Raw genomic sequence first — 26,577 nt, 5'->3', positions numbered from 1 at the left:
AAGCTGTGTCTCCCTCTCTCTCTGCCCCTCCCCCGCTTGTGCTCTCTCTCTCTCTCTCTCTCTCTCTCTCTCTCAAAAATAAATATTTAAAAAAATAATAATTAAAAACTAAAATAAAATTTTTAAAAATTAAAAAAAAAAAGATTTAAGTAAAAAAACTTAGGGAGAGAAAGAAGTAGTAATTCACACAATAGAGACAGACCATGGACTCAAATTCAAACCCTGTGTACAATATCCAGGCCTGTGAACAACAAGTATCTTACCTCGCCGCCCACCTCCACTTCCACCTCCTCTCATGAATTCAGGTCTTCTGGTAGCAAAGGACACTTTAATGATGTTGCCATGGAATTCTTTTCCTAAGAAAAAAGAACATAATTTTAAAGAAGTGCTACTCCACATCTTACCTCTCAACAAAAATATAAAACTGTCTTGGAAACTTTTAGTTTCAGAGTAATAACAGACATATCCTCACAGAAATTCAAACACACTAGTATTCCAAAGAATCAAGGTAACAGTGTTAAAACATGATTATCATCTATTGAATAGAGCAGATCTGTCACTGGGACCCAGTTACTTTTTACTGAGTAAAAAACCCACATCTAATATTTTTTTTATGGAAAGAGCCAAATGCAAAACCTTGTGTGTAGTATGCTACCACTTCTTTTTTTTTTAATTTTTTTTTTTTTTACATTTATTCATTTCTGAGAGACAGAGACAGAGTACAAGCGGGGGAGGGGCAGAGAGAGAGGGAGATACAGAATCTGAGGCAGGCTCCAGGCTCTGAGCTATCAGCACAGAGCCCGATGCAGGGCTCGAACTCACAAGTCATGGGATCATGACCTGAGCCGAAGTCAGACGCTCAACCGACTGAGCCACACACAGGCGTCCCAACTACCACTTCTACTTTTTAAAGGGAATTAGTGTGTGGGTGTACACATATACATGTGTACACATACCTTTACAAATACACATACACTATATATTCACTGCCTATTATGCCTCACTCTCAGCAGGGGAAAGATCACTGGGGATCAAAGGTGGAAAGAAAGCTCATTTTTCACTATACACTTCTGGTACAGTTTGAAACTTTTTTACCATATGCAAGAATTAGCTTTAAAAATAATACATGCAAAAAACTGCATACATATATAATTACATACGTGCACACATACATATATTCTGCAGCCTCACAGCCTTAGAGACAGGAATTAATCTTTTTATTTTGTATTAAACAAGAGAACTGACATATAAGGAAAAGGTACCCAAGGATTTTATAAAATGGTCAGAATTGCAGGAGCCTTAGCTCCCTGACCAAAGCACTCATCATTGCGGCTGGCAACTTTTCACAGTACCAGACAGTATAATATAAGAAGCCACTCACAGATCAGTATTTTCAAAGCTGTAGAATGAATGAGCTGAACTATGGAGTTAGGTTTAAGAGGCTCATATGCCCTGTGGGCAACAGGCACAATAATTTTTGAATATGTATGAGCAAAAGAGATTGCTTTTTAATTCACCAAAACTATGGCAAACACAGAAAAGTGAGGAAAAATGGACCTAGCCTTCAATAGCAAGGTGCTAGTCCTGACAGATTAATGCAAAAAGGTAAACAATATTAAGGTGAGGACAGATAGAGAATCCAATCTCATTTTTGAAGAGGAAATGCAATTATGTTTTTCAAAGACACAGGTACAATAATCTCAGAAGTGGAAGGGACCTCAGGTGTCTGTCAATCTAATTAGCACGGTTAAGTCCTTTAGAGACAGTGGAGCCAGACTGCCTCAGTTTGAATCCTGACTCTGTCAATTATGCTATGATCCTGGAAATTATAGAGCTTCTTTGTGCTTTAGTTTCCACATCTATAAAATAATAATACAGGGTTTGTCTCATAGGGTTACTGTGAGGATCAAACTGAGGATCATGTAAAGCTTTCAGAATTATGCCTAGACTATAAACCACAGTTAACATGCAGTGTTACTTCTTATTAGGGTACAAAACAATGAATTTCTAATAACATGGGGAAATGACTATTAAAATGTTAAGTGAAAGAAGCATGAAACAAAACTACATTTGGAATATAATGATAAACTATTTTTAAAATACATTTTAAGAGTGGAAGGAAATGTAAGTAAAAAATATTAGCCAGGGGTGCCTGGGTGGCTCAGTTGGTTAACCGTCCGATTTCGGCTGAGGTCACAATCTCGCGGTTTGTGAGTTTGAGTCCCGTGTCAGGGGGTTGCTGACATCTGACATCTGACATCTCAGAGTCTGGAGCCTGCTTTGGATTCTGTGTCTCCCTCTCTCTCTGCCCCTCCCCTGCTCATGCTCTGTCTCTCTCTGTCTCTCAAAAATAAATAAATGTTTTTAAAAATTTTTAAAAATATATATTATCAGGGCACCTGAGCATCTGACTTTGGCTCAGGTCATGTTCTCACATTTCATGAGTTCCAGCCCTGTGTCAGGCTCTGTGCTGACAGCTCAGAGCCTGGAGCTTGCTTTGGATTCTGTGTCTCCCTCTCTCTCTCTGTCCCTCTCCTGTTTGCTCTCTGTCCCCCCACCTCTAAAAAATAAACAAACATTAAAAAAAAATTCTTTTTTAAATATTATCAACGGTTATCTCTGAATAGAAAGGACTGGATGCTTTACTGCTTTCTTCTACTTTCCCATAGTTTATTTTCAGGGGAAAAATGTCTTACTATTTCTTCCAAATATGTATTAATTTTATATTTGAAGGGAAATTAATCTAAATTTACAAAGAACAGATTTAAGCAGGCCAACCCTCTAAATCTCCATCAGAGTGGCTTCAAGCACAAGGCATGATAATAAGGAAATATTTGAGACAAACAAGGAGAAAGCTCATCTATCTCATTTCTAAAGGTATATAAAAAATCTGGCCTGTTTTGTTAATAGAATACCCACAAAAGTAAACATGAAAATAACCAGTCTACCAGAATATAGTTTGACTTCAAGACTGGACAACATTTATCCAAACTGCATATTGAAACTGTATGAATGAGGTATATACCATCAAACCAGTCAATGGCTGCCTTAGCTGAAGGAGGGTCATCGAATGACACTGTTGCCTCTCCTTTGGGCTTCCCTGTGTCCTTGTCTGTATACAGATTTATCATTGGTTTTCCAGTCTTCTTATTTGTCTGAGAAACAAACAAGTTGGTATTAGTGTTTTAAGAAAAAGTGATCATAAACCAGATAAAGATTTTTTAAAAAGGAATTCACATATACATACTACAAATACTATGTACCTAATATAAAAATGAGGTTATCTATAGGTTCTGAAAAGGAAAATTCTCTTAAGATACTTTAAGTAAAACCCAAGCTATGAAAACAATACATAATATACTGTTTTATCTATGTATAATTTCTTTAAACCCACACAAAAAAATGTAGGTAATGCTTCAGGTAAATATATACCTTATAAAACATTAAAAAAAAGGTCAGAAAGAATGTACACCAGGCAAATTTAACAGACTGCCACTAATGTATACACACTGAAGCTGGCTGGGATGGGAGTGGAAGACAAAGAATGTTTACTCTTCAGAACTGTGTGAATGTTTTACATGTCATGAGTAAAAAATTTAAGAAATTTTAACTCCCAAAGAAAGAAAAAACATGAGTATTACACAGAAACCAAACAAGAACAATTGTAAACTGATTTCAGGCAATTGCTACAATCTACTAACACTATTCTAACTGCTGCTTTCTAGTTGAAAACATGAAAATTACATGCATGAAACAAATAGTACACAAGACACAAGTAAACAATGAATAACATAGTTATGGAATAAAGCATTATATATTGGGCTAATGTACAGCTCGGTTCGCATATATTGGCATTTCAGAATCCATAAAATGTTCTCACAATCTCATTTCGTTCTCACAATTTTAGGACCTAGGCAGAGACTATTTTTAGAGCCCAAGATTGAAAGCTAAAGCTGTGGCAGGCTGTGGAAAGACAAACACAAGGAATAAAATTTTCATGTATTTAGCAAATTTAGCAAAAGGCCTACAGACATGGGTGAGCATGTGTATAAGGGAATTTTAAGAAACAAACCTTGGGCTTACAACGTAATCTATGTATCTTAACTAGAATTTGTTAATAATTATGAGATTTTCAACATAAGCTATACTTTCTACTCACCTTAATAATTCCTATTTGCTTAAAGAACTCCCCTACTTGATCTGTAGACACACCCTCCCCAAGTCCTTGCACAAAGATTGTGTTGTTATCTGAATTATCAGATTCTGAATCTAAAGGGAAAAAAATTATGGTTAATTTTACATAACCTTGGTTTTACTGCATCCTGTTTAGTAATCAAGAGCAATAACTAATTGTCCAATATTCAACTGTTTCTATGACCAAAAGGAAAAAGAACCACTATACAAAAAAATCTTGTATCAACAGGCAAAGTGGTCACCAGTTTTTTGGTAGCAGGTCAATTCTTACAACTAAACTGCAGTTAAAGTGGATCAAGTCCACACTATGTGAAATACAGACCAATTAAGCGAGATCTTAGAAATCTTGCTCTTTAGATTCAGATACAGGGCTAAAGTTCATGAAGAGATGAAGAAAGTTAGTATAAATCAGCATTCCTTTCTTTGGAGAGCTTTAACTCTTTATAGCTAATCAATACTTGTAAGGCTCTCTAGTAGAAAATTCTCCAAATCTGACACTTTGGAGTTCCAAGCAAGGCAACCACAACTGCTAGTTTCTTGTCCATTGCAATAAACTTTGTAGATACCAGAGCGTAAGGGCACCTTGACACACACCTTACCTTACACGCACACTTTTGGATTAATACAACAAAGTAAGAAAGGAGTACAAAAATTCGTCCATTAAGGGATAATTCAGAAATTGCCTTCCATATAAAATACTCTGGCATCTTAATAAAAACAAAAGTTCTGATTTCAATATATATTAAAAGTTTTTGCCTCAAATAGATTTTTAATAACTAAATCATAACTCCCCAAAGGCTGCAGGTGGCCCTGAATTTCATTCAAAAATAAAAGCTACATGAAATGGGTGACTTCTGCCTAGAGTAAGACAATTCTCTCAGGTAGGAACTTCGGTTTCTTAAGCCCACTAGGCAGACTACCAATCCAATGCAGTATTTTCTTAAACATAGTTTTTCTACTTCTAATTCCCCAATGATACCAACTCTCTCGTCTGACATGTAGTATTTAAATAAATGTTAATTAGCAATAAAAAATCAAGTTTTTTCTTCACAAAAGAAAAAGCAGAACATGGGAAACCACAAACACAGCAATTTTCCCCAGCAAACTTTCCAATCAATTTCCCTGAAGTTTTCTTTCTGGTATATTTTTAGAAGTGAAGCTCCCCAATTCCGGAAGCACTGTCAAATTAAATCTTCCTCCTGTCTTAACTCCTCCAACTTTTTTTCCTTGAAAAATTGGAAAACTAACAGTCTCTTAATGGCAAAGTCACAAACTACCATAAACCTTACCAGCATCTGGTCTGGGTCCATAATCCCTGTGACCTAAGGGAAAAGAAAAGAAAAAGAAAAAAAAAGCTATTTAAAGCAACTCATTAGAAATCATGAAAAAATAGTAATAAAAACCAAGGCATGAAGTCAAAACTTCCAAAATCCTTGAAAGTCAACCATCACAGATTTACAAAGTAAATATATAAATTAAGTTTTATTAAGTTTAAGAAATCAAGATGAAAGTCACTATTTCCTTAAACTTGTCCCAGACAGTACCCGCCACTTTGGCATTATGCTAGTTATCACTTTTGTTAAGCTCTGGTTGTGAAGGCTGATTGGAAAACCCTAATAATTTAAAAACACCATGTCAGCTACCTTTATTAAAAAATGTATTGTCAAAATCCACTGAAAGTCTCATTCATTGGTCACCACAGACTCTTTCATGCAAATTCACTGCGTAGAAACCCACTGGACTGTTTGAGATCAACTTTGACTTTTTAATGTTTTCTTTGACATATATATATGTATATATATTTAATTTTTTTAAAGCACACAACACACACCAGCCTCAACAGAGTAAGAAAGGGCTTAGACTGCGTCTGCGGGATATTGGTGGCTTTTAGATTTATATAGCATTTCCACTGAAACATTTTGGGATACTCAGCACTTACCACCAAAATTTTTGAAGCCACCGCGGTCACCACCACTGCAGAGGAAAAATTGAAGAAATGATTTCTTCCTTAAGTCTCTAATGTGCTGAGCCCTGGGCTCAATCTACACTTAACTGTCATAAGTAGAGCGCCTAGGGAAACAGTAGCACCTCTAACTTTCCAGTAAATTCTATTTCATAGACTCCAAAATGTTTTCACCTAAGTGTTTTCCCAAGAATCTATTTCCACAAGGGTTCCTTTTCAAGTTTACTACAGAATGTATCTAATCTACTTTTAAAATCTTCCCAACCCCACGCCAAAGGGATTCTATTCATATCATAATTTAAATGCTGGAGGCACAGAATGAAGAATGATAAATAGAGCAAACATTCTTTCCAAGGGGATATTTTTTAAAATATGAGAATAAAGGAAAAAGACTGGAAGAACAATATAAAGCTAGGTTAAGATTTTGATAGCAGAATAGGTGAGGTAAAAACTTTAGTATGTTCTACTGTGAAACCAAATTATGGGTTTTATGAGATTAAAAAAAGGTATAAATATACACAAAAGTGAGCCTGAAAGTAGTCTTAAAAAATCTCAAATCATTCAGAAATCTGATAAAATGAGCACTAAAAGAAAGCATAACTTAAAACGGCCCTCCTATACCCAATATAATATACTAGATCTCCTCATATCAGAGCTACTGAGATTCATGCTGCCAAATGCTCTGTAACACCAATCAGTAGACCAGATCAGAGACAGAATGCAACATACTCCAATATCCCAGCTACCTACAAGAAAATGACTCTATCTGGCATATTTCCGCTACCAGATAAGTCAATAGTCCTTGTGTGTATAAATTTATATAAAAAAATCAAGACACTGTCTAAATACTCATACATTAAAAGCTTTTCTCTTGACTGAAGTAACCCTCTAGAATTCATGTGCTGTCATGGAAATAAAAACACCCAGTTTTCAGATGGTGATATCTAATATTCTACTACAATTAATCTTCTACTATAATCCAAAAAATTAACCCAATACACTAACATCTCTTCACTGCTTAAAGCCTCTCCTGTAATACCAACACGGCCCCTTCTAGTCTCTAGGTAGATGGCTTTTCTGAGCCATCCTGAAAAAAATCACCCCAACTAAATGAGAAAGCATTCTTCTTTTATAAATCTCTTCTGCTACCTTGATGTAAAAAATATCCCCTTGCAACCAGCTTAGTATAGACACATGCATCTTGATCTGCTATTAATTTTACTTGTTTTCCAGGAAAACCATAAAAAAAATAAGGCTATTTCAAGGCTATACAGACAATATAAAGCTCTAGTCTTTTATATACATATAGCTTCCCATTGAGTCTCTAAAGACCCCTCTTTCAGAACAGTACCCAAGCTCTCCCTACACTTCTAAACGACCTGTGTATCACCACTTAACTCTTTTAAGAAAGGAGAGCCAACAGAGTATAAACTGCCAAAAATCTTATTATTAGACACCAAAATATCTCTGGTTTCTTCAAAGATGATCATGAGAACTCAAAAAAAATTTTAAAAAGTGAGGAATGAACTAGTGAAAATATCAAGCCCATATTCCTGTCAGGAGGTTAAAGTCCCCAAGATAAAGTAGATTCTTTAAATAGGAAATTTTCAAGTAAGTGCTAGAAGAGACCCCTTTTAATTATTTTGCAGTCATGTTAATATTAACCAAATACCAAACTGTTCATCTGGCCACAGTGGAAAGAAATTTTGCAACTGTATACATCAGCTAATTCCTGTCATTTCTATTCTAGCCAGCAACATAACTTTGAACAATAAAAAAAGCAATATCACTGCAAAATAGAAGTGCTATAAAACAAATGACATTTGGGCACCTGGGTGGCCCGGTCAGTCAAGCAACTGACTTCAACTCAGGTCATGATCTTATGGTTTGTGAGTTTGAGCCCCGTATCAGGCTCTCTGCTGTCAACAGAGCCTGCTTCAGACCCTCTGACCTCCTCTCTCTCTCAAAACTAAATAAAAACATTAAAAAAGGGATATTTGAATAGGTTTATTATTTCCTGTTTCCAGAGAATGACATTTTAACTTAAGTCACATATACTGAGCATTTCCTTTGAAAATACAGCAGCTGCTTAAGATTTCAACACAATGGCCATAAATATGAAAACACCGTAATCCGTTTGAGAAAGTACTAGTCTTCAAACTAAGAGACTCAGGATATAGTCTTTACTATCACTGATCAATCTTGAAAAATTAGACAAATCTGTAATTCTCCTAGGCTTCAGTATCCTCCTTCACAAAATAAGAGTTTTTACATCCTTGCTGCTACTCAAAGGGTGTTCCAGGGAAGAACAGTACAGGCAGAGCCTGGGAACATCTTAGAAGAGCAGCATCTCAGGCCTCACCTCATACCTACTGAATTATAATCTGCATTTTAATAAGATCCCCAAGGAATTCACATGTAAAGTTTGAGAAACACCAGTCTAGATGATCTAGAACTCTAGGTGAAGCTTTCTTTCAAGTTCAAATGTTTCAATCATTTTTCTCTTCACTTATTAAGAAATTCCATATTAACATATTCTATTACAATCCCTTATAAAGAAAGTTATTATATTAAATATACTAAATAAACCTCAAATAGCACTAGAAGATGGGCCTGTGGTTAAGAATCTTTCAAACCTGTAGTCAAGTTTCAAGTCCCTTTTCCATATACTAAGTTAAGGCTTCACTAACCAATTAGGCCAATGAAGTTATGTGAAAATCTAAGCCAAGATGTTACCACAACAATTTTTCTTCCCAGAAAAAGCAGCAAACTTGTACACATAAAGAATTCCTAAAGTAAAGATATATTAAGGTGAAGTAGTAGAGGTATTTAATGTAGAGTATACACACTCAAATTTATGGCTGAGCCCCCTGCATAAGAAAACCAACTGTATATTCTTGACTCAACTACAGAAATTGTCCCAAGTTCAAAACCACAATGAGCAGCCTACCCTAAGGTAGACTCTGAGGGTTCTTCCATTGTTACGGTATTACATATTTAGAGAAAATGGTCATTTAATTTCAGATACTAGTCAAGAAAAAGTTCTTTAACAGAATCTCTACTCCAAATCTTTAATTTAAAAAAAATCTAGGGGCGCCCGGGTGGCTCAGTCAGTTAAACGTCCGACTTTGACTCAGATCATGATCTCACAGTCCATGAGTTCAAGCCCCAATTCAGGCTCTGTGCTGACAGCTCAGAGCCTGAAGCCTGCTTCAGATTCTTTGTTTCCCTTTCTGTCTGCCCCTCCCCCACTCACACTCTGTGTGTCTCTCTCTCAAAAATAAACATTAAAAAAAAAATCTAAATATATCTATTCAAAGACTTAAACAGCCAAAAAGTAAAAGGACAATACAGAAAATTCTGTTCCCAGAAAATCCATTATCTATAGAGAAAAAGGGACTTAGCTAAAATTTTTAAAAGATCAGTTAAAAACAAACAAACAAAAAAAACAACCACTGTGCTTATACTTTCATAGTAGTAAATCCAAAATACAATTTTTTAGGTGTGAAGAAGACTAACACTAATTCCAAATGTAAATGATTGGATGGATTTAAATACCATTCTCAACACTAGATATATTTATGTTTTATTTCCTCCCATATCTTGTATTATGTGGTAAAAAGGCTCTCTGGATTCAACATTTACCCACATTTCAGAAAGCCAATATATCTATCATTCTAGAGCTACACTGTCCAATACAGTATTCAATAGCCACCTGTGGCTAATAATCATTTGAAATGTGGACAGTCTAAACTGAAATGTAAATATAAAAAAAATAAACATTTAGATGCACTCTAAATATAAAAATACAAAATGGATTTCAAAGTCTTAGTATGAAAAAAGCAATATATAACCTCCATAATTTTTGTACTGATTACACGATAAAATATTTTGGGTATGTTAGATTAAGTAAAATATATTATTAAAATTAATTACACCTGCTTACATTCTTTTACCATGCCTACTAAAAAATTTTAAATTACACAGGGCACCTGGATGGCTCAGTCAGTTAAGCGTCCAACTCCTGATTTCAGGTCAGGTCATGATATCATGATCCGTGAGATCAAGCCCCATGCCAGGCTCTGCGCTGATAGTGCAGAGCTGGCTTGAGATTCTCTCTCTCTCAAAATAAATAAACTTAAAAAAATTACATATGTGGCTCACATTTGTGACCCATATTACATTTCTATTGGGCAGTGCTTTTCTAGACTATCACCTGAACATTTTAAAGGGAACTAATCAAAAATTCCTGTAAGACACTCAAAATTCAAGATGACTTTTTTTAAGCTTAAGATATTAAAGCCTGAAAAGAGTTACTTAATTTGATGACTTAATCATGAAAAATAGCAATCTATAAAGTTCTGGCAATTTTGCAATGCATTCATCACAATGCTGAAGTTAAAAATACATAGAGATCTTACAGCCTTAAGCTTCTAGTCCACTAAGTGATCAATTTTAAATGACAATTAGATATTCATTCTTTTTTTTTTTGCTGCAACTGCTTTTTCAAGAAAAACACTGTTTCCTATAGTCCCTATAATTTTCACACATTTTCTTTCATATTTGGAAAGCTGACAGCTTTTTTGGTTTGTATTCTTCCTCTAGCCAAGCAATCATACAACCTGAGTCTAAGAATACCCCATCCTTTACAACATATCCCACACTCACCCACAAACCATGCCCCTTCTTCTTTAAATATAAACCTAACTAATGCCAGATATTCTTCAAACAGCCCTGAAAGGATTGTATTTTCAACCTTGATGTAATTTTTTAAGTAAGATGATTAGAAACACAAATGGGAGTGTTGATGACGACTAACAAAAAATGTTTGGATATTTTTGGTACTTAAATATAAAACCAAGTGTGAAAAAAAAATCCTGAAACTGGGCATTTTTACTCTAATTCAAAATACTTTATCCCTATAAATAAGCTAAAAAGCACATCTTGAGCAAGATATTGTAACACATGAAAATCACATGAACTTCAAATTTCCATATCCGTACATGAAGTTTTACTGGAACACAACCATGTTTATTTATATATTGTCTATGGCAGCTTTGTTGCTACAAGGGCAGAGGTAAGCAGTTACAACAGAAACCATATGGCCCAAAAAGCCTAAAATATTTACTACGTGGCCTTTCATATAAAAAATTTACCAACCCAATACAAAGAATAATCATCATCCACGTGGATTTCTAAAAAAGGCCCTTCATGAACATGTCATCTACTGGCTTGGGGGGAGTGGGGTATAGGTAACAACTGGACAAGACCCCCTCCCCCAATCCTACCATAAACTAGATCAGTATCATTTTACCTAAGATATAGTGGGCTTCTACATAAGATACTGTATGAAGAGATTCTAAGCCTAAATACAATTTGAAAATCAAAAACTTAGTTCATGATCAAGTCTGGACGAAAAATTATACTGAAATATGTTGCCAAGGAAATTATAAAGGTGATTAAAAATAGGACTCTCAAGTTGGTTATGGTATGGAGCTTCCCTTTTCTATTAAGAGGTTCATTCAAGGCCCTTTCAAATCTCTGATTCTAAGATGAGTCATCTCTCAAAGATGAAAATGTATTTTTAAAGATTTCCCTACCTGCCTCCTCCTGAAAAGTGGGATTCTACCATTTTCAGACACTGTCATAGTTTAATAATTTATAGCATACAGCTTCCTTATGAAGAAAATTAAACCTATGATATCCTGCAAAACATGTAGCATTCCAAAGAAGCCAATTATCTAAAACATATTAGCTGGAAAATTAAATATACCTGTTGGTTATCTTGTTTGGGATTCTGTTTGAGGTGAAAGGGAGGCTATTAGGTAGAAAGTAAGCACCATGTCACTTAACACTGTTCACTTACATCCACATGATGGCAGGCTGCTCACTTTGATAATGAAGAGCACACAATAACATATTTGTATATTGTAAACTGACTTTGGTTATCAATCAAAAGACTTAATATTCAGTCTTATAAACGTTTACCAAGTAAGTTTACGCTTTAGTTTTTCCATAATATCAATACACTGAATACTAAACACAGAGAAATACAAGCCAGTGACCAAACTCCTGGCTCACTTGAAGAAATAACAATGCTGTATGTCTCTCAGGTCAGCTGAGGGGACAGACAGTCCCTAAGATGCAAAAGAGTGAACTGGTACTGATATATTATTAAGTGTCAGTTAACAGGCTACTAACAATTTCAATTCCCAAGGAACACAGTTATCTTTTAAGGCCTGTGTACTTTACACATGAATTTGCAACCTGAAAACCTCATCTGAGTGTCCTCAACAAATGTCAGTTATTTTTTCATTCTTGTTTTTAGGGCCAAAGTGCCAAATTTATAAATATATTTAAAAGTAATTTTAAAACCAACTTCATAACATATACCAAAATTAAATACCAAAACCTGATAAAACTAGCAATAGGGAAAAAGGAAGCTGGAAAAGAAAAGCTGAATTTACAAGTCTTCTTTTCCACAGCTTAGTCTGAACAAAATACATAATGACAGGGAATGCTGCACTAATTATTCCAATAATTATTTACTAAAGAAGGGAGACCAAATAGTTTAATTACAAAAATCTTTCTCATTTGCCAACCCCACATTTATATTCTATCACCTAATATTTTCTCTTCCCAAGGGGATTCAAGATTAAGGAACAGCTTCTCTGCACTCCAATCTAAAATTAACTTACCTTTTATTTTTTACATATATTATACTTGGATTTCCCAGAGTCATCATTTAAAGGAGTTTAGACTCTATAGCTCTGGCAGGAAAAACATATTAAGTGGTTTAATCACAACCAAAATGGGAATGTTCTCCACTGGTGTTTAATATACACCACATAAACGAACTACTAACACAGCCTATCCTCAGGTAATTTATGTGACATCTGAAGACTGAAAATCAATTTTGAATTTCTGCCTTCTTCTCTAAAACATAATCTACTTAAGCCTCTTAAATCAGATGCTGGAATCAAACCAGCTAAGTAAAGCCACAAAAATTTTTAAAAATTAAAGAGAGAAGGAATGTAGGCACCTATACCTAAATACTTACCTTGATCCTGTCATAGGACCTCTTCCATCCTTGTCATATCCCCCACGCCCTCTACCTCCTCCCTGTGACCCGCCATATCCTCTATTATCTTCTCCATACCTACTCACATCACGACGGTCATCTACAAAAAAATAATAATAATAATATACACATGAATAAATAACCATGGGTCATTTCTGACAAAGGCTTCCCATAACATAATCTTGAATGGCTCTTTAGGTTATACATTATATTCTTTGGAATATGGCACATATATACAGAATTCAAATGCAAGCCATCAAAAAAACATCTGGAATTAAATGTGTTTGGGAATTGTATCTGTGTCAAATTCCATCCTGCTACGTAGTCAGATAACAAAATGGTGACATGGATATCACCATTTGATGTGATAGTGATGAGGAATAGCTAAAGTGCAACATTGGGTACAGAATCTTAATAAATTAGATGAAAAGCATAACCCTAATCTTAAAAAGTTATTTCTTCACCTCAAAAATACTTAAATGTAAATCAAGCAGGGACAAGAAATAACGATTTTAAAACTGAGACATATTCAGTGAATATGTTCACTGAAGATATTCAGTGAATAAGCTTCCACTTTTACTCATTTGCTTATTTATTCAATTATTCAACAAATATTTATTAAGCACTTACTATGAACCAGGCTCTATAGTAGGTAATGAAGGTACAAATGAGTAAGACAGGACTTGTGCCCTTGAAACATGGGACAAATTCCTAAATATCAGTGGTATAGTCTAAGTGCTACAGGAAAACAAGTGAAAGAAGGGCTGGTCCTTCTTAGATGAGGTGAGAGAAGGTTAATTACTGGTGATTAGTTTCTCTATATCAGGTATACCTGATAGGTAGTTTCTCTACATCAGGTATACCACCACTACCAAAACAATGGTAGCAGCAACATTGTCAAATGATCAAAGTTAACTGACACAACAAAGGAAATTCAGGTAATCAATCATCAAAAAGTCATATGACCATTTGGGAGTTTCTGAGAAATTCAGAAATGGAAATCCAATAAACTAGTTTTAATGGCCATAAGAAAGAAGAACATATATTCAAGGTCACTGAATTTATACAAACAACTAAAATCCTGTAGGTCTTTTAATCCAGAACTCATTGTAATTCTGAGAGGAAAAAAGAAAAATAATATATCATACCTTGTGTGTGGTGGCTGTAATTCTCTCTTTGTGAATGATAGGATTGCTGGTTTTGATTATAGGAATCATGTTGCTGACCATAATTTGACTGCTCATCATATGAACCTTGATGTTGATCATAGCCTGACTGCTGGTCATACGAATCTTGTTGACCATAGTCTGACTGGTCATACGGAGGTGCTCTTCCACCTTGGCTAAACAGAAATCAAGAATTGGAAATTTATAGAAGGATTATGTTCACTGTAGCAAGTTGACTGAGACTGACAGAAGGGACCTGACCAGCTAGACCTCAACCATATTTAATACTACTTTCTGATGCAAAGGATTTAGTTCTTTTATCTACAAAATCTCCTTATCACCAGTGGAATGGCCTTCAAACCAATTGCACTATCACTGAAGAAATCCCACATTATGAGGAAAACCACATGCACCTCTGAAAACACTGGTAAAGCAAAAAATCACTATGCCTCTTACCATCTCCTTGAATTTAAAAAAATTAAAGGTGCCACAAAGTACAGTAATATGTCTCTAACAAATATATCACAAGTGCTGAGTCCTTTTAACAGTTACACTAAAAAGCTCTGTCATTTAACAACGTTATCTCATAATATTTGGGGGACTATTCTCTTCACTTGATCTTAGCCAAAAGGCAGAGGAGCGATGGGGGGGGGGGGGCGGGACTATTCTCTTATAATTATCTTTACAACCTATATTACATTCTCCTAAATATCTTCAATGATAGCTTTCAGATTTTTAGAGGAAGGAACTTGCTTTGTGATGCCATTTTTTTTTTTTACACCTGAAAATAGTCTACCAAATAATGAGACTACTTTCTTATTATCTCTGGCAATTCAAAAAGAAATTTCTAGGTATGTTCTGAGCAACAGGACTATTAATTACCTGTTCTCAGGATGGGGATGTTAAAAGGAACGTTTAAATTGGATTTGAGTTCTAATGTTTACTTTTACAAAAAGGGAACAAAAAATCTCATAACTTAATAGTCACATCTTATTCTGCATCAGATGAGAAGAATCTAATAAAGATCAGTATGTTCCCCCAACTCTGTACCCAAAGCACATCACATCAACAGTCAGAACCCTAGTGCTTCATCTTTTTTTTTTTAATTTATTGATTTTGAGAGAGAGTGAACGGGAAAGGCAGAGAGGAGAGAGAGCATCCCAAGCAGCCTCCATGCTGTGAGCAAAGCACCCGACGTGGGGCTTGACCCCCCAAACCGTGAGATCATGAACTGAGCCAAATTCAAGACACTTATCTGACTGAGCCACCCCGGTGCACCTAGCACTTCCCATTAAAATGGTGGTCAGACCAAATCTAACACGTTTCTTTGGTTTGCATTTACATGCATTTATATGCTTCCAAAAATGCATCCTTATAAAAGGATTCTTCTAAATTTAAAACTAACCAACAGGGGTTGAAGAGATCTTCCTTCTACTCTATTTTTCTACTTTTCAAAACACTTTCATATCTATAACACTGACAATGCAACCTCATAAATCTTTCCCCAATGTTTTTACTTAACTGAATTTCACTTAGAATAATTTTTTTCACTGCAGACAGAATACTAGTAAGCTCAGTTTTTGCCTCATTTTTCAGCTATGTAACTTAACAGGTTACATAATCTTAATAACTTCTCTTTACCTCTGCAAAATGGGGATAATTACTGACACTATGTCACAGTGGTTAAGGATAAATTAAGGAATGCAAAAGCATTTTAGAAAATGTAAAGCACAATAAAAAAAATTAAGTTGCTATCACTAAAATTAGTAATAAGAACAGCCTCCTCTCATCTGAAACTTAAAAACTATAAAACCAAACCCCCCCCAAAAAAATACTTAAACCTGTAAACTTGCTGGTATGTATTTACCTACCTATATTAATAAAATATATTTAGAGTATCTGAAATATGTGGATAGGTTTTGGCACTTTTTAAATATTTTTGTCCCTAAAAAGGTAATAAAGGTAATACATTAAAATGGCTAAAAAATAAAATGGAAATAAAAGTAAGCACTGAGAAGTGTCCTTTTATAGCTAGGTTTTTATTTAATCTCAGGTATAAAGCAGAGGTCAAAATTTTCCTTTTTAACATTTAAATCATGTGCATTTACATACACCTCAACAGTAATTTTACAAATAACCACATCATAAGAATCAAATGACATTGGTGACAATTTCCACATTTATAACACAATACTATGAAATTCATACTTCATCAAAACTTTTCTGAAAAAATGTTTAAAGCTAGGAATTTGATGGCGAAGTCTATTTAATACCCGAAGTGTTATTTCCACTGCCCGACATAATCTCAGTGCCTTTACTGTTTCCTTACCCTCCTGATGATTCCGTGTTTTGCTGTCCCTGGTTATTATAAGACTGCTGGCCATATGAGCTCTGCTTTTGATTCTCATAACCACTGTAGGACTGTGAATAACCTAAGGTTGGATGGATATACCATTTAGTAAATGATCTGATTTTTAAATTTCTAAAATAGCAAATTTAACAAACAAGTCTAACCTGATTGGCTTTGTCCATAGCTGGAGTAGCCGCCATAGTTCTGTCCATATGAGGTATCAGTAGTTTGTCCATAGCCAGAATAGCTCTGAAATTTAGGTAAATACAAGTTTCATCACCTACTTAAGATAAGAATAATTATTTATGAAACACATTAATTTATATTTTAACCTACTTGTGGTGCTTGTCCATAACCTTGGGTGCCTTGATTTCCATAGGAAGAATAACTGTAAAAGAAAAATGTACTATTTGAAAGAGATGTGCTAGAATTTTAAAAGCTTAAAAACAAAACCAAAAAAAGCCCTATCTTCATTTTCAACTTTCAACTCCATACAAGCTTTTCTTCTGAGAAATTGTCAATCTGCCTCCAAGAGTCTAAAATTTAAAGGTGGTGACCAAAGAGTGTAAAGACATAAATGAAGTCACTCCCAGACCTCCTGAATGCCAAACAAGCACCAAAAGTTTCACTCTAACAATATCCCACAAATAAAACTTCACTAGAGCTAGAAAATCTCAAGAGAATTATACCTGCGGGTGGGAGTGACTACATGGAAGCAAAACCCATAATATCTGAAGCAGAAAAATGAGGACTTTTTAAGTTAGTGCTTTCATCAAATTAGCTATGTTTTTACAGGTTAATTTCTTCCTACCATCTGCCTTAAATCTGCCTTTATCTTCCTAGAAAAGGCACCATAGGCACTAAAAGTCCAATTTTTGTGCCTCGGTAGAGACATGTGTATCTTCTGAGTCTTATCACTGAATGAAATTATATTGTCTCATTGCACAGCCTAGCATATAGTTCGTTGACTGAATAAATGTACCTTCCTCAGAACTGAATTTTCTTCAATTTTATAGCATGTAAACCCTAACAAGTCAGAAACAAACTTTCTGAATATATGCCTGCCAAAATAAGATAAAATATTTGCAAAAAAAAAAAAACCAAAAACAAAAACATCTTATTATTCTATAACTATCAAGTACTAACACAATTTTACTTTATAAAATACATTTCAGTGAATAAACATTTGCTAGTTGCCTATTATAAGGTTAGCACTATCTTAGGAGAATAAAAAAGTCAAACTAGTTTTGTTTTCATGGAGCTTAAAACCTGACGACAGAAGATACCTGAGATGCTATTCTGAGTATCTCACATTGAGCTGCAAAACATTTATAGTGCAAGATGAAGACTGTGTTCCTGGCACGTAAAAGAACCCTACTGCATGTATATGGTCACATAAAAACAGACTTTTCTTTTTACTGTGAGCATGGTAAGAAGTCTTTTTAAAATGCTAAGCATTTCTATTATAGTGCTTCAAGAAAATCTGCTCTGAAAAAAATATTAGCATTTTATACAACCAAAAACTGAAATGCTTTCTCTAAAAACTTGTAATATTGGTTGAATTGTTTAAATCCTTTTAAGGACTTAAGAAACTACTTTTTTAAAATTTCCTAAAGAAAACAATCTTTAAAATACCTATGAGATTTGTCTTAATTTCTAGGGGGTATCTGAATTTACTGATTCAAGCAGGCTTTTTTTAAAAAAAAAAGGAAAAATTGTTTTAGTATGTATGTACACAGTCTGACTCTTTTCCTTGACAAGCTAATATTTAACTCTTTTAGAAATCCAGATACCAAATCTCAAAAGGAAACCCTAACTAAATTCATCTTTTTTTCCTCAGTTCTACTCTTACATGGTATTATTAAAATATACGTATACTTTACCTTTGCTGCTCACCCCCAGACTGCCCGTAACTTCCAGAATCTAAAACACATAAAAAGAATTTTAAATCTTATTTAAAATTATGCTTCCCTCAAAGGCTGAGTTTAGCTCTTATAGATGAAATGTGATTAAGAAAATGTCATAAATATTAACTACAGAAGGAAAACTAGTTAAAAATACTGTGGAAAGATTTGTTTACATCTTTGAAAACAACTACTCTACAAATGTGTCCTGACGGTCACAAGAACCAAGCAAACAAATGTAAATCAGTGAAAAATCCATCCTTTTAACAAAAACTCAAAGCTCAAGCTATCTCTGTGTACAAAAAGACATCTACTGAAACTAACCAAGACCAAATGGGGGCAGGGGAAGACATACACTCTGACGAGATAAATCCCCAGGATTACACTGACTTGCATATCCTCACCAGCCCAACATATACACCTTTCCCCTGTACTAGACTGCTCTGGCTGTCAGCAGCAACAAACAGATCTCCGACAAAAGCAGCTAAGTTAGTTGTTTATCCTCAACTTTACCAAGCTTTCAGGGACTTGGCCAATCAGTATACCAACTCAGCAATACCTACTTCCAGCTTCCTTTTTGGCAACAAAAGATACCAAGGAAGGCATGAATTAAGTACGGCAAAAAAAATTTTTTTGAACTATGAGCTTTTTCTTCATACTTCAAAATGTCAATTATATCATAAACTTTTGAAGAGGCTCTCTCCTTTAGGTTTCTACTCAGTGTCAAATTAATGACCTAAGTTTATTAGCGATGAATAAGAGTAATATTATATGAAATACTCTTTCAGCTGCAAAAAATGACTGTCTGAAACTGCTGACCATTAGGTACAACCTCATCTGATATGAAACAAAATCGTTTGCTGTCAAACAGTTCTGAAAACCACCAGAAATCAAATCAGTGACTTTTTCATTCAATTCACATTAAGCTACAATATGAAAACATTGCCAATGGCAGTTTAAGGTGACATCAGATCTGCCACTTTTCTGTAGTAGAGATCTGCAATCAGGCTGAACAAATTACTTTTAAAATATTTATTGCTTTTAAATATTAATAGTTAATATTTTCATTTCAAGAATATTGAATGAAATCTTTACTTCTATGAATGTAAAAGACAGAAGGCTGAGATGAAAAAGAAAAAAACTGCATCACTACCACACCCATAATAAAATTATCAGACTTCTAGCTAATGACCAAATAAAATGCGAAAAGGACACAGAATCTAAATGGACCATAAAGAGATTAGATGCATCTACCAAATGAGAAATTAGCTTCAACCAAGTCAGAAACTGGAAAGGATTATGAAGGTGGTGGAAATATATGAGTAAAACTGAAGTTACTCCAGGCATAAATGAAGCTTTAGCTTCAATTATATCCTAAGGCATGGATGTGGGTTCTCTCAATGACAGACCTGTTTATTAGCCTTTGGCTCAAGCAAAATTATAGAAGTACACAGCATATAGGTCATGTGACCCTTGTTCAAATCTAATGAGTCTATAATTTTAACCCAATCATTTCATTCCTCTGAAACTACAAATCTGACTTCTTTAGCTGGCTGACTTTAAAACTCTGGAAGATATAACATATTGACCAATAAACACAGCCTTTAGTATAAATACTTGAGTGAGAAAGTACAGATGTTTTACACTCATCAGAGAAAATGAGTTCCTTTAATAGCATTTCAAACCACTACTCACTGAGTACTTGACACTTGAGCCCTGTGTCTAAATCCATGAATTATTTAGAAATGCTTTCATTTCCAAATGTATAGGGTTTTGATTCTCTTTGTTTTTGTCTAATTATATTCCATTGTGGCTAAAAAAGTATTTTCTGTTATTATTCTTGGTACTTATTAGGATTTGCTGTTTGTTTTTCCCCTTGGTAAATACTTTACTTGCATAAATGGCCCTCATGTGCTTGAAAAGAACTGTGTATTAGCTAAATGTTGAATAAATTCTCTAAGTCTAGATATTTGTTCATTGTATCATTCATACCCTTCTTAACACTTGGTCTGCCTAATCTATTACAGAGAAAGGTATGCTAGAAAACTTCCATCTGACCATAGATTTGTTAGGGTTTTTTTTTTGCTTTCTAGATTTTGAGGTTATATTGTTAGCCACATAAAAGTACAAATTTATATATTCCTGATAAATTCCGTTTTAACACTGCATGAAGAGCGTAATTAAAAATGTCCAAACTTTATTTTGACTGGTAACATACCTAAACAGCATCTTGCTTTTGGTGGGTGTTTGCCTGGTTAATCTTTTTCTGTCTCTATACCTCCAACATTCTTGTTTTAGGTGTATCATTTCTGAACATAACAGATCTTTTTTCCCCCAATGTGAAATCTTTCTTTCAACTGCTGTTTTCATACTTTTACTATTTATTCCTACACACCTATATTAGATTTTTCTACCTACTGGGGTTTTCTTTTTCCTTTAACTCCTTTCCTGCCTCCTACTGGATTTTCTTTACTCCTTTTTCCCCTACTGCTTTAAAAGTTAAACATTCAATTTGTTCTCTCAATAAGTTACCGTTCATAATTTAATGTTCAATTTTTAACATACATTCTGGACAAAATTCACAATCTCCAACCTCTACTAGAATCTTAATACTATAATGGCAATCACAGACTTCACTTTTGCTTCCAATGTCCAAATGTAATCATTTTAATCTTTGATGTTCCATACCATCAATATTTGCTTTTTATTTACTGTGTTTGCTTCTTGTATACTGTTTTTTGCATCCTGTTTCCCTTTTCTGGATTCACTAGTCCTTGGATCAGTTCATTCTCTGGCTTCTTAAAACTTTTAAGTCTACTACCATTTTCCTATTTATTGATATTTCATAATCTGCAATTTCACATCAACATATATCATTATTAATTGGTTTTTATGTTCCATGCTTGGGACTGCTGCTTTTTGACCCAAAATATTCACCAATTTTGGAAAATTCCCAACTATAATAGTGATTCCTCGCCATGTTCTTAGCAGACACATTATACGCATATTAAATGACAGGACTTCTCAATCTGTTTCTTAATATTGTTTTTCATCTCTTCCTTCTGAACTGAATTGTGGGTAATTAGAGGTCTTCCACTTCACTAATTATTTCTTCTGCTAGATCTGCAATTCAACTTATGCATTATTTCTATTTCTAGAAGATATACTTGGTTCTTTTCGTATCAGCATGGCCTTTCTTCAGAACGTCTTGGTCTTAAAGTTGACTCCTTTAGGTTTTTAATAATTTTAAGCATATTTGCTTTCAGATTACCTGTAGGGGTTCTAATTCCATTTGTCACAAACCATCATTTTGGTGAACTGTTTCAAGTTCTACAATTTTTTACTGTGAATTCATCTTTTGCAAGGCTTATTTTTTATAGAAGATTCCTGTGACCTATGCTGTGAAGTTTCCACCAAAAAAATCTTTTTGTTTGTTTCTACGAGGACCCCCAAAGTTATTACCAGCCCAGAACCAATTTTTGTTAATTTCTTGGCTTAAGTTTTCCTGGAGTCCCATACCTAGCTTAAACGTACACCCAAATTGTATGAAGCAGTTCCCAGGTTACAAGCTATCGGGACAGACTTTTTTTCATTCAGGGCCCAAACTTTGCTATCCGTTATGCTGATAAAAAGTTTTTTTCTAGTTAATCCTTTCACTGAAGTCTTTCAAACATATATGTTATATGTAAGGTCTCAGTTCCCATTACTTGGCTCTAATAGTCTCAAGGCTCCATCTCCTACCCTTAGTCACTTGGGTAATAAAACCCAAGTCTCTAAATGATGAGACCTACACCCTCCTCCTCTTCAGGGCAACCATCAAGTTAGCCATATCCGGCTTCTACTTCATTTCTGGCAGCTAGGTCTTGCCCTTTCTTTTTTTGTAAATTCTTGCATCTTTAAGTGTTTGTAGATAGAGGATTTTCAATTTATTTTGGTCTGCCATATACCAAAATAAGTACGCTAACTTTGTAATTTTTGTATAAGTGATATCAGATTCGATTCTAACTTGAAGATGTCAGATAATTCACACTTGTAAACAATATCCGAATGTCTGAGAGTCAGACTTACAGTATTTACAATTTTGACTTACTTATTAACTATGTAAGCACTTTTATTTAATTTATAGGTCTGTCCTGTCAGGCATCTGGAGTGGTTGAGTTTGAAATGTTTAAAGGATTTAACTAAACTTAAAACAATTAGCTGGTTAGGGGGAATTTACTGTTAAATTTATTAACTGAAACGTTCACCAAAAAACAAGTCAAAAGCATTATTCTCATTTTTATACAAAGTCAAAAGTATTTTTGTACATGTTTTACAAAATGTATAAACAGCACAGAACACTAAGTAGAACTTAAAGATTCTAGCTTTAATGGACTTAACTTAAAAACAATTATTATAAAGTTTTCACATGTGAAAGCCAATCTTGTATTTAAAAAAACTTAAATTACACAGTGACAAATGTCTAGTGTCTTGGTACTTTGAACATCAGTACTAATGGATAAACTAGCTCACACACTAATATGACACACTTAAATCCTGGATTTTACAGATGGTAAGTAACCTCTAAAATTTAATTTTCCACAAAAGCTACCCAGTCCTATAAAAATGTCATTGTTTTATACCAATAAAAATGTTAAAAATCAAGACACACCATTAGTTTTTAATGTTCATTGAAATGGTAAATTTCCCCATGAGGGTAGGAGAATCTTTTTATTTTTTAATCATACATGGGTTACACATCTCCTAAGGGTATACTTCTACATACTTCTGTGGAGCTTTACCAGATTTCATCCCAAATTCTGCACCTGGTAAAAGACGTACTTACTTTGGAGTAAGAAATTCTTGTTTGAGCAAGGATTAAATAGAAATTGAAAGAGGCAAGAATCCTGTGCAGTTAACAGCCTCTTCCATCAGATAGGCGCCCCTTTCCACAAAAGCTCAATATTCAGGCTTAATGTCAATGTCAATCTAAGGAATGTTTCTTATCCTGTCCAACCATTCTTGCAAATTTGGTCTCATCTCCACCTACTCGCTTTTTGTCACACGTTTCCATCCTTTTGCAAAACTGTGTTACTGGGGGATTTCGTGTATGTTTTAAGGCTCTCCCTTAGACAATCAATGTAAAAGACTGCGCCAGCGGTCACTTTCATCCCAATCAGATGGCTTCAAAGAAATGTTCTGCTTTTCCATGTGAAACGTGAGCTCTCCTGATGGTTTCTAGCAAGTGGATGGCTGGGTCTTTGCAGCCTGTAAGGTACCCTAACAGAGGACCTTGTGTGGTGAGCCAAGACTGCTACATCTAGAGAACATTCGTGTTCCAGACTTTATAGCAGGATCTCAACGGACTATCCCGAAGAGATCAGTGCCTTTTTCTTTCTCTTCCACACAACGATGGGGGCGGGGGGAGCGGGGAGGCGGGGTGCTCTATCAATTTAAATGCTTCGTGTAAGACTGCCTTTCCTCTGGTCTGCATGTGTTAAGGTAAATGCCACATGTACCTACGGGAGTCTATCCAGAATAGAAAAGGCTCACTTTCAGGCTCTTGCAGGAGATAAACAACTGGAGAAGGGAGAACGACAGCAGGGTGAGGAGGAAGCTGAATTATATGCAAACACCCCCGTTCGAATCCGGGTGGTTACGGTAGAGGGAATGACGAGAAGGAGGATTTCGTGCAAGACAACGTCCTTTGAAAAGGGCTCCCAGAGCGTCAAGAACCCCACCTGATGAATGGGTGAGTCAGGAAGGCCCAGCTCCACTTCACAGATGGGGAAACTGAGGTACGAGGAGGCGAGACGACTGGCCCGAGGCCTCGCTGAAAGATCTGAGGCGGAGCGGAGAACCAGAAGCACCGATTCTCTCAGGCGGATGCTCTAATCACGGGCTCCCCCCGCCCCTGTGATGGCGTAGACGGCCTCCGCCCCCCCCAACTCACACACCCTCCCCGGGAGGGGCACGTCTCCTCAGCTTCCAAGGACAGGGTCAAAAAAGAGGGGCCCGAAGCGCTCCCGCCGTGATTTGCAGACGGAGAGCGTTGGGAGCGTGCGTCCCTTCAGTCCAACATGGCGGCGGCCGCGGCCACCCCCCCCCCCCCCCACCCCAAGCCTCCCTCAGGGCCGGAGGCTCTCCCTCGGGGCCCTCCGGTGGGCGGGAAGACGTCCCAACCCCGCCAGGCCCCTTCTCGCCGCTGCCGCTGCTCGCTGAAGGAGTCACCTACCCGACATGACTAACGGCCGCAGCGCGGAGCCCCCAGAGCCCGCCGAGAACAAGGAATACGAGAGCCAGGCGGCGCGGCGGCCGGAGCTGTACTGAGGGCGGCGCGGCGGGCTGAGCCCGACTGCGGGGCCTCGGCAGCCAATCAGAGGGCAGTGGGCGGTACCAAGCGCCAGGGCGCGAGGGGTGGTTCTGTACGAGTACCAGCCTCCTAGCCCTGAGGACTTCACAATGCCTCTCCGTCCTCCCCTCCGCGAACGGTACCATTATTGAGAGGGAATTGAGAGGAGAAAGTACCAATGCCGCGAATAGCATGGGGGAGGAAGTTAGACCTTGTCTCTCCCTCCCACCTATAGTGCCGTTTCTCACTTTGATTGCACCCGACAGAATTCGAGGTTAGGAAGCGGAAGAGGGGAGACTTTATAAACACAGACTATTTGGTTAGAGAAAGCCTTTCTTCCCCTAAGATTTCGAATGGTATGCCCTAGTTCGCTCCTCTTTGGTTGCAGGCAGCTGGAGCCACCTCGGGGCGTTCTGTGTCGCCGAGCTCGGGGACGGAAAGTCGTGAGCGCCTCCAGGTCTAACTACCTTGTCAAGTAAAACACGGACTACAAGGCTGATACTGGAACAAACGTGTGCATTAAAACGAAAGCACACACACACCTGGTCCTGAGAATGTGGCGGGGTGGGAGGTAGAGCCTTACTATTCGGGGCTGTTATAATTGGCTAACTCTATCAGGCACCTTACATCATCTCATTTAATTCTCACAACACACTGATGAAATAGTATCCTGACGTTACAGACGTGATTATTCACTTGCCCTAGGTCGCACAACTAGTAAATGGCCAACGTGGAATTCGAATCCTAGTAACCAGACACCAATGCCTGTGGGTTTAACCATTACGCTGTACTGCCTAGTAGGGATTTGAGTTTTAGAGTATTAAATGAGGTGAAAGAACATTTTCCCTGCAGGCTACGCAACATCTGAGTCCAGCCATAGATGATGAGAAGTGGGGTAAAGTGCCTTACACTAGTTGTAAAACAAGTAATTCCATACGTTTGGAGTTTACCTTCCAGGGATGAATGAGGATGATAGGTGAGGCCAGAAAAGTAGAGGGCTAAATAGCTGATACCTTGTAAAATATGGTATGTTAGGGTTTGTGCTTTATCTTGAAGGCAGTGGGGAGCCAGAGGATTTTAAAGGAAGGTCCCAGTTGCATTTTCAGGCTGCAGTATGAAGAACGTATAGAGGCGAATGTTTATAGCAGCGCTATTGACAATAGCCAAAGTATGGAAAAAGAGCCCAAATGTCCATTGACCTATGAATGGATAAAGAAGATGGGGGGGGGGGGGGTGTACACACACACACACACACACACACACACACACACACTGGAATGTTACTCAGCAATCAAAAAGAATGAAATCTTGCCATTTGCAACTACATGGATGGAACTGGTAGGTATTATGCTAAGTGAAATTAGCCAGTCAGAGAAAGAACAATACCATATGACCTCACTTATATGAGGAATTTAAGATACTAAACAGATGAACATAAGGGAAGGGAAGCAAAAATAATATAAAAACAGGGAGGAGGACAAAACATAAGAGACTCTTAAATATAGAGAGCAGAGGGTTGCTGGAGGGTTGTGGCGGGGGGGGGGGGGTGCTAAATGGGTAAGGGGCATTAGGGAATCCACTCCTGAAA

The 26,577-nt window shown here is 36.3% G+C and overlaps 1 protein-coding gene across 3 annotated transcripts in view; it reads right to left on the bottom strand.

The window, feature by feature from the left end:
• The window catches only part of TAF15 (TATA-box binding protein associated factor 15), a 28,390-nt gene extending 3,400 nt beyond the window's left edge, over window positions 1-24,990 (bottom strand). Inside the window, exons 1-13 of one of the 3 annotated variants that reach the window (XM_027034357.2) lie at window positions 24,873-24,990; window positions 18,638-18,677; window positions 17,091-17,142; window positions 16,919-17,003; window positions 16,734-16,836; window positions 14,387-14,580; window positions 13,218-13,338; window positions 11,931-11,975; window positions 6,134-6,168; window positions 5,484-5,516; window positions 4,160-4,269; window positions 3,026-3,155; window positions 264-356 (exon numbers count right to left, since the gene is read on the bottom strand). In XM_027034357.2, the coding sequence (XP_026890158.1) occupies window positions 264-356; window positions 3,026-3,155; window positions 4,160-4,269; window positions 5,484-5,516; window positions 6,134-6,168; window positions 11,931-11,975; window positions 13,218-13,338; window positions 14,387-14,580; window positions 16,734-16,836; window positions 16,919-17,003; window positions 17,091-17,142; window positions 18,638-18,677; window positions 24,873-24,879 (1,048 nt within the window). In that variant the 5' untranslated portion in view covers window positions 24,880-24,990. The remainder of the gene's footprint in view (window positions 1-263; window positions 357-3,025; window positions 3,156-4,159; window positions 4,270-5,483; window positions 5,517-6,133; window positions 6,169-11,930; window positions 11,976-13,217; window positions 13,339-14,386; window positions 14,581-16,733; window positions 16,837-16,918; window positions 17,004-17,090; window positions 17,143-18,637; window positions 18,678-24,872) is intronic. The other 2 variants (XM_027034359.2, XM_027034360.2) reach the window with 2 other exon arrangements.
• Between the last annotated feature and the right edge of the window lie 1,587 nt (window positions 24,991-26,577).

The sequence above is a fragment of the Acinonyx jubatus genome, chromosome E1 (genome assembly GCF_027475565.1).
Source record: "Acinonyx jubatus isolate Ajub_Pintada_27869175 chromosome E1, VMU_Ajub_asm_v1.0, whole genome shotgun sequence".
Taxonomy (NCBI): Eukaryota; Metazoa; Chordata; class Mammalia; order Carnivora; family Felidae; genus Acinonyx; species Acinonyx jubatus.
The sequence above is the reverse complement of the archived record's forward strand: the minus strand, read 5'-3'. Positions and strand labels throughout refer to the sequence as shown.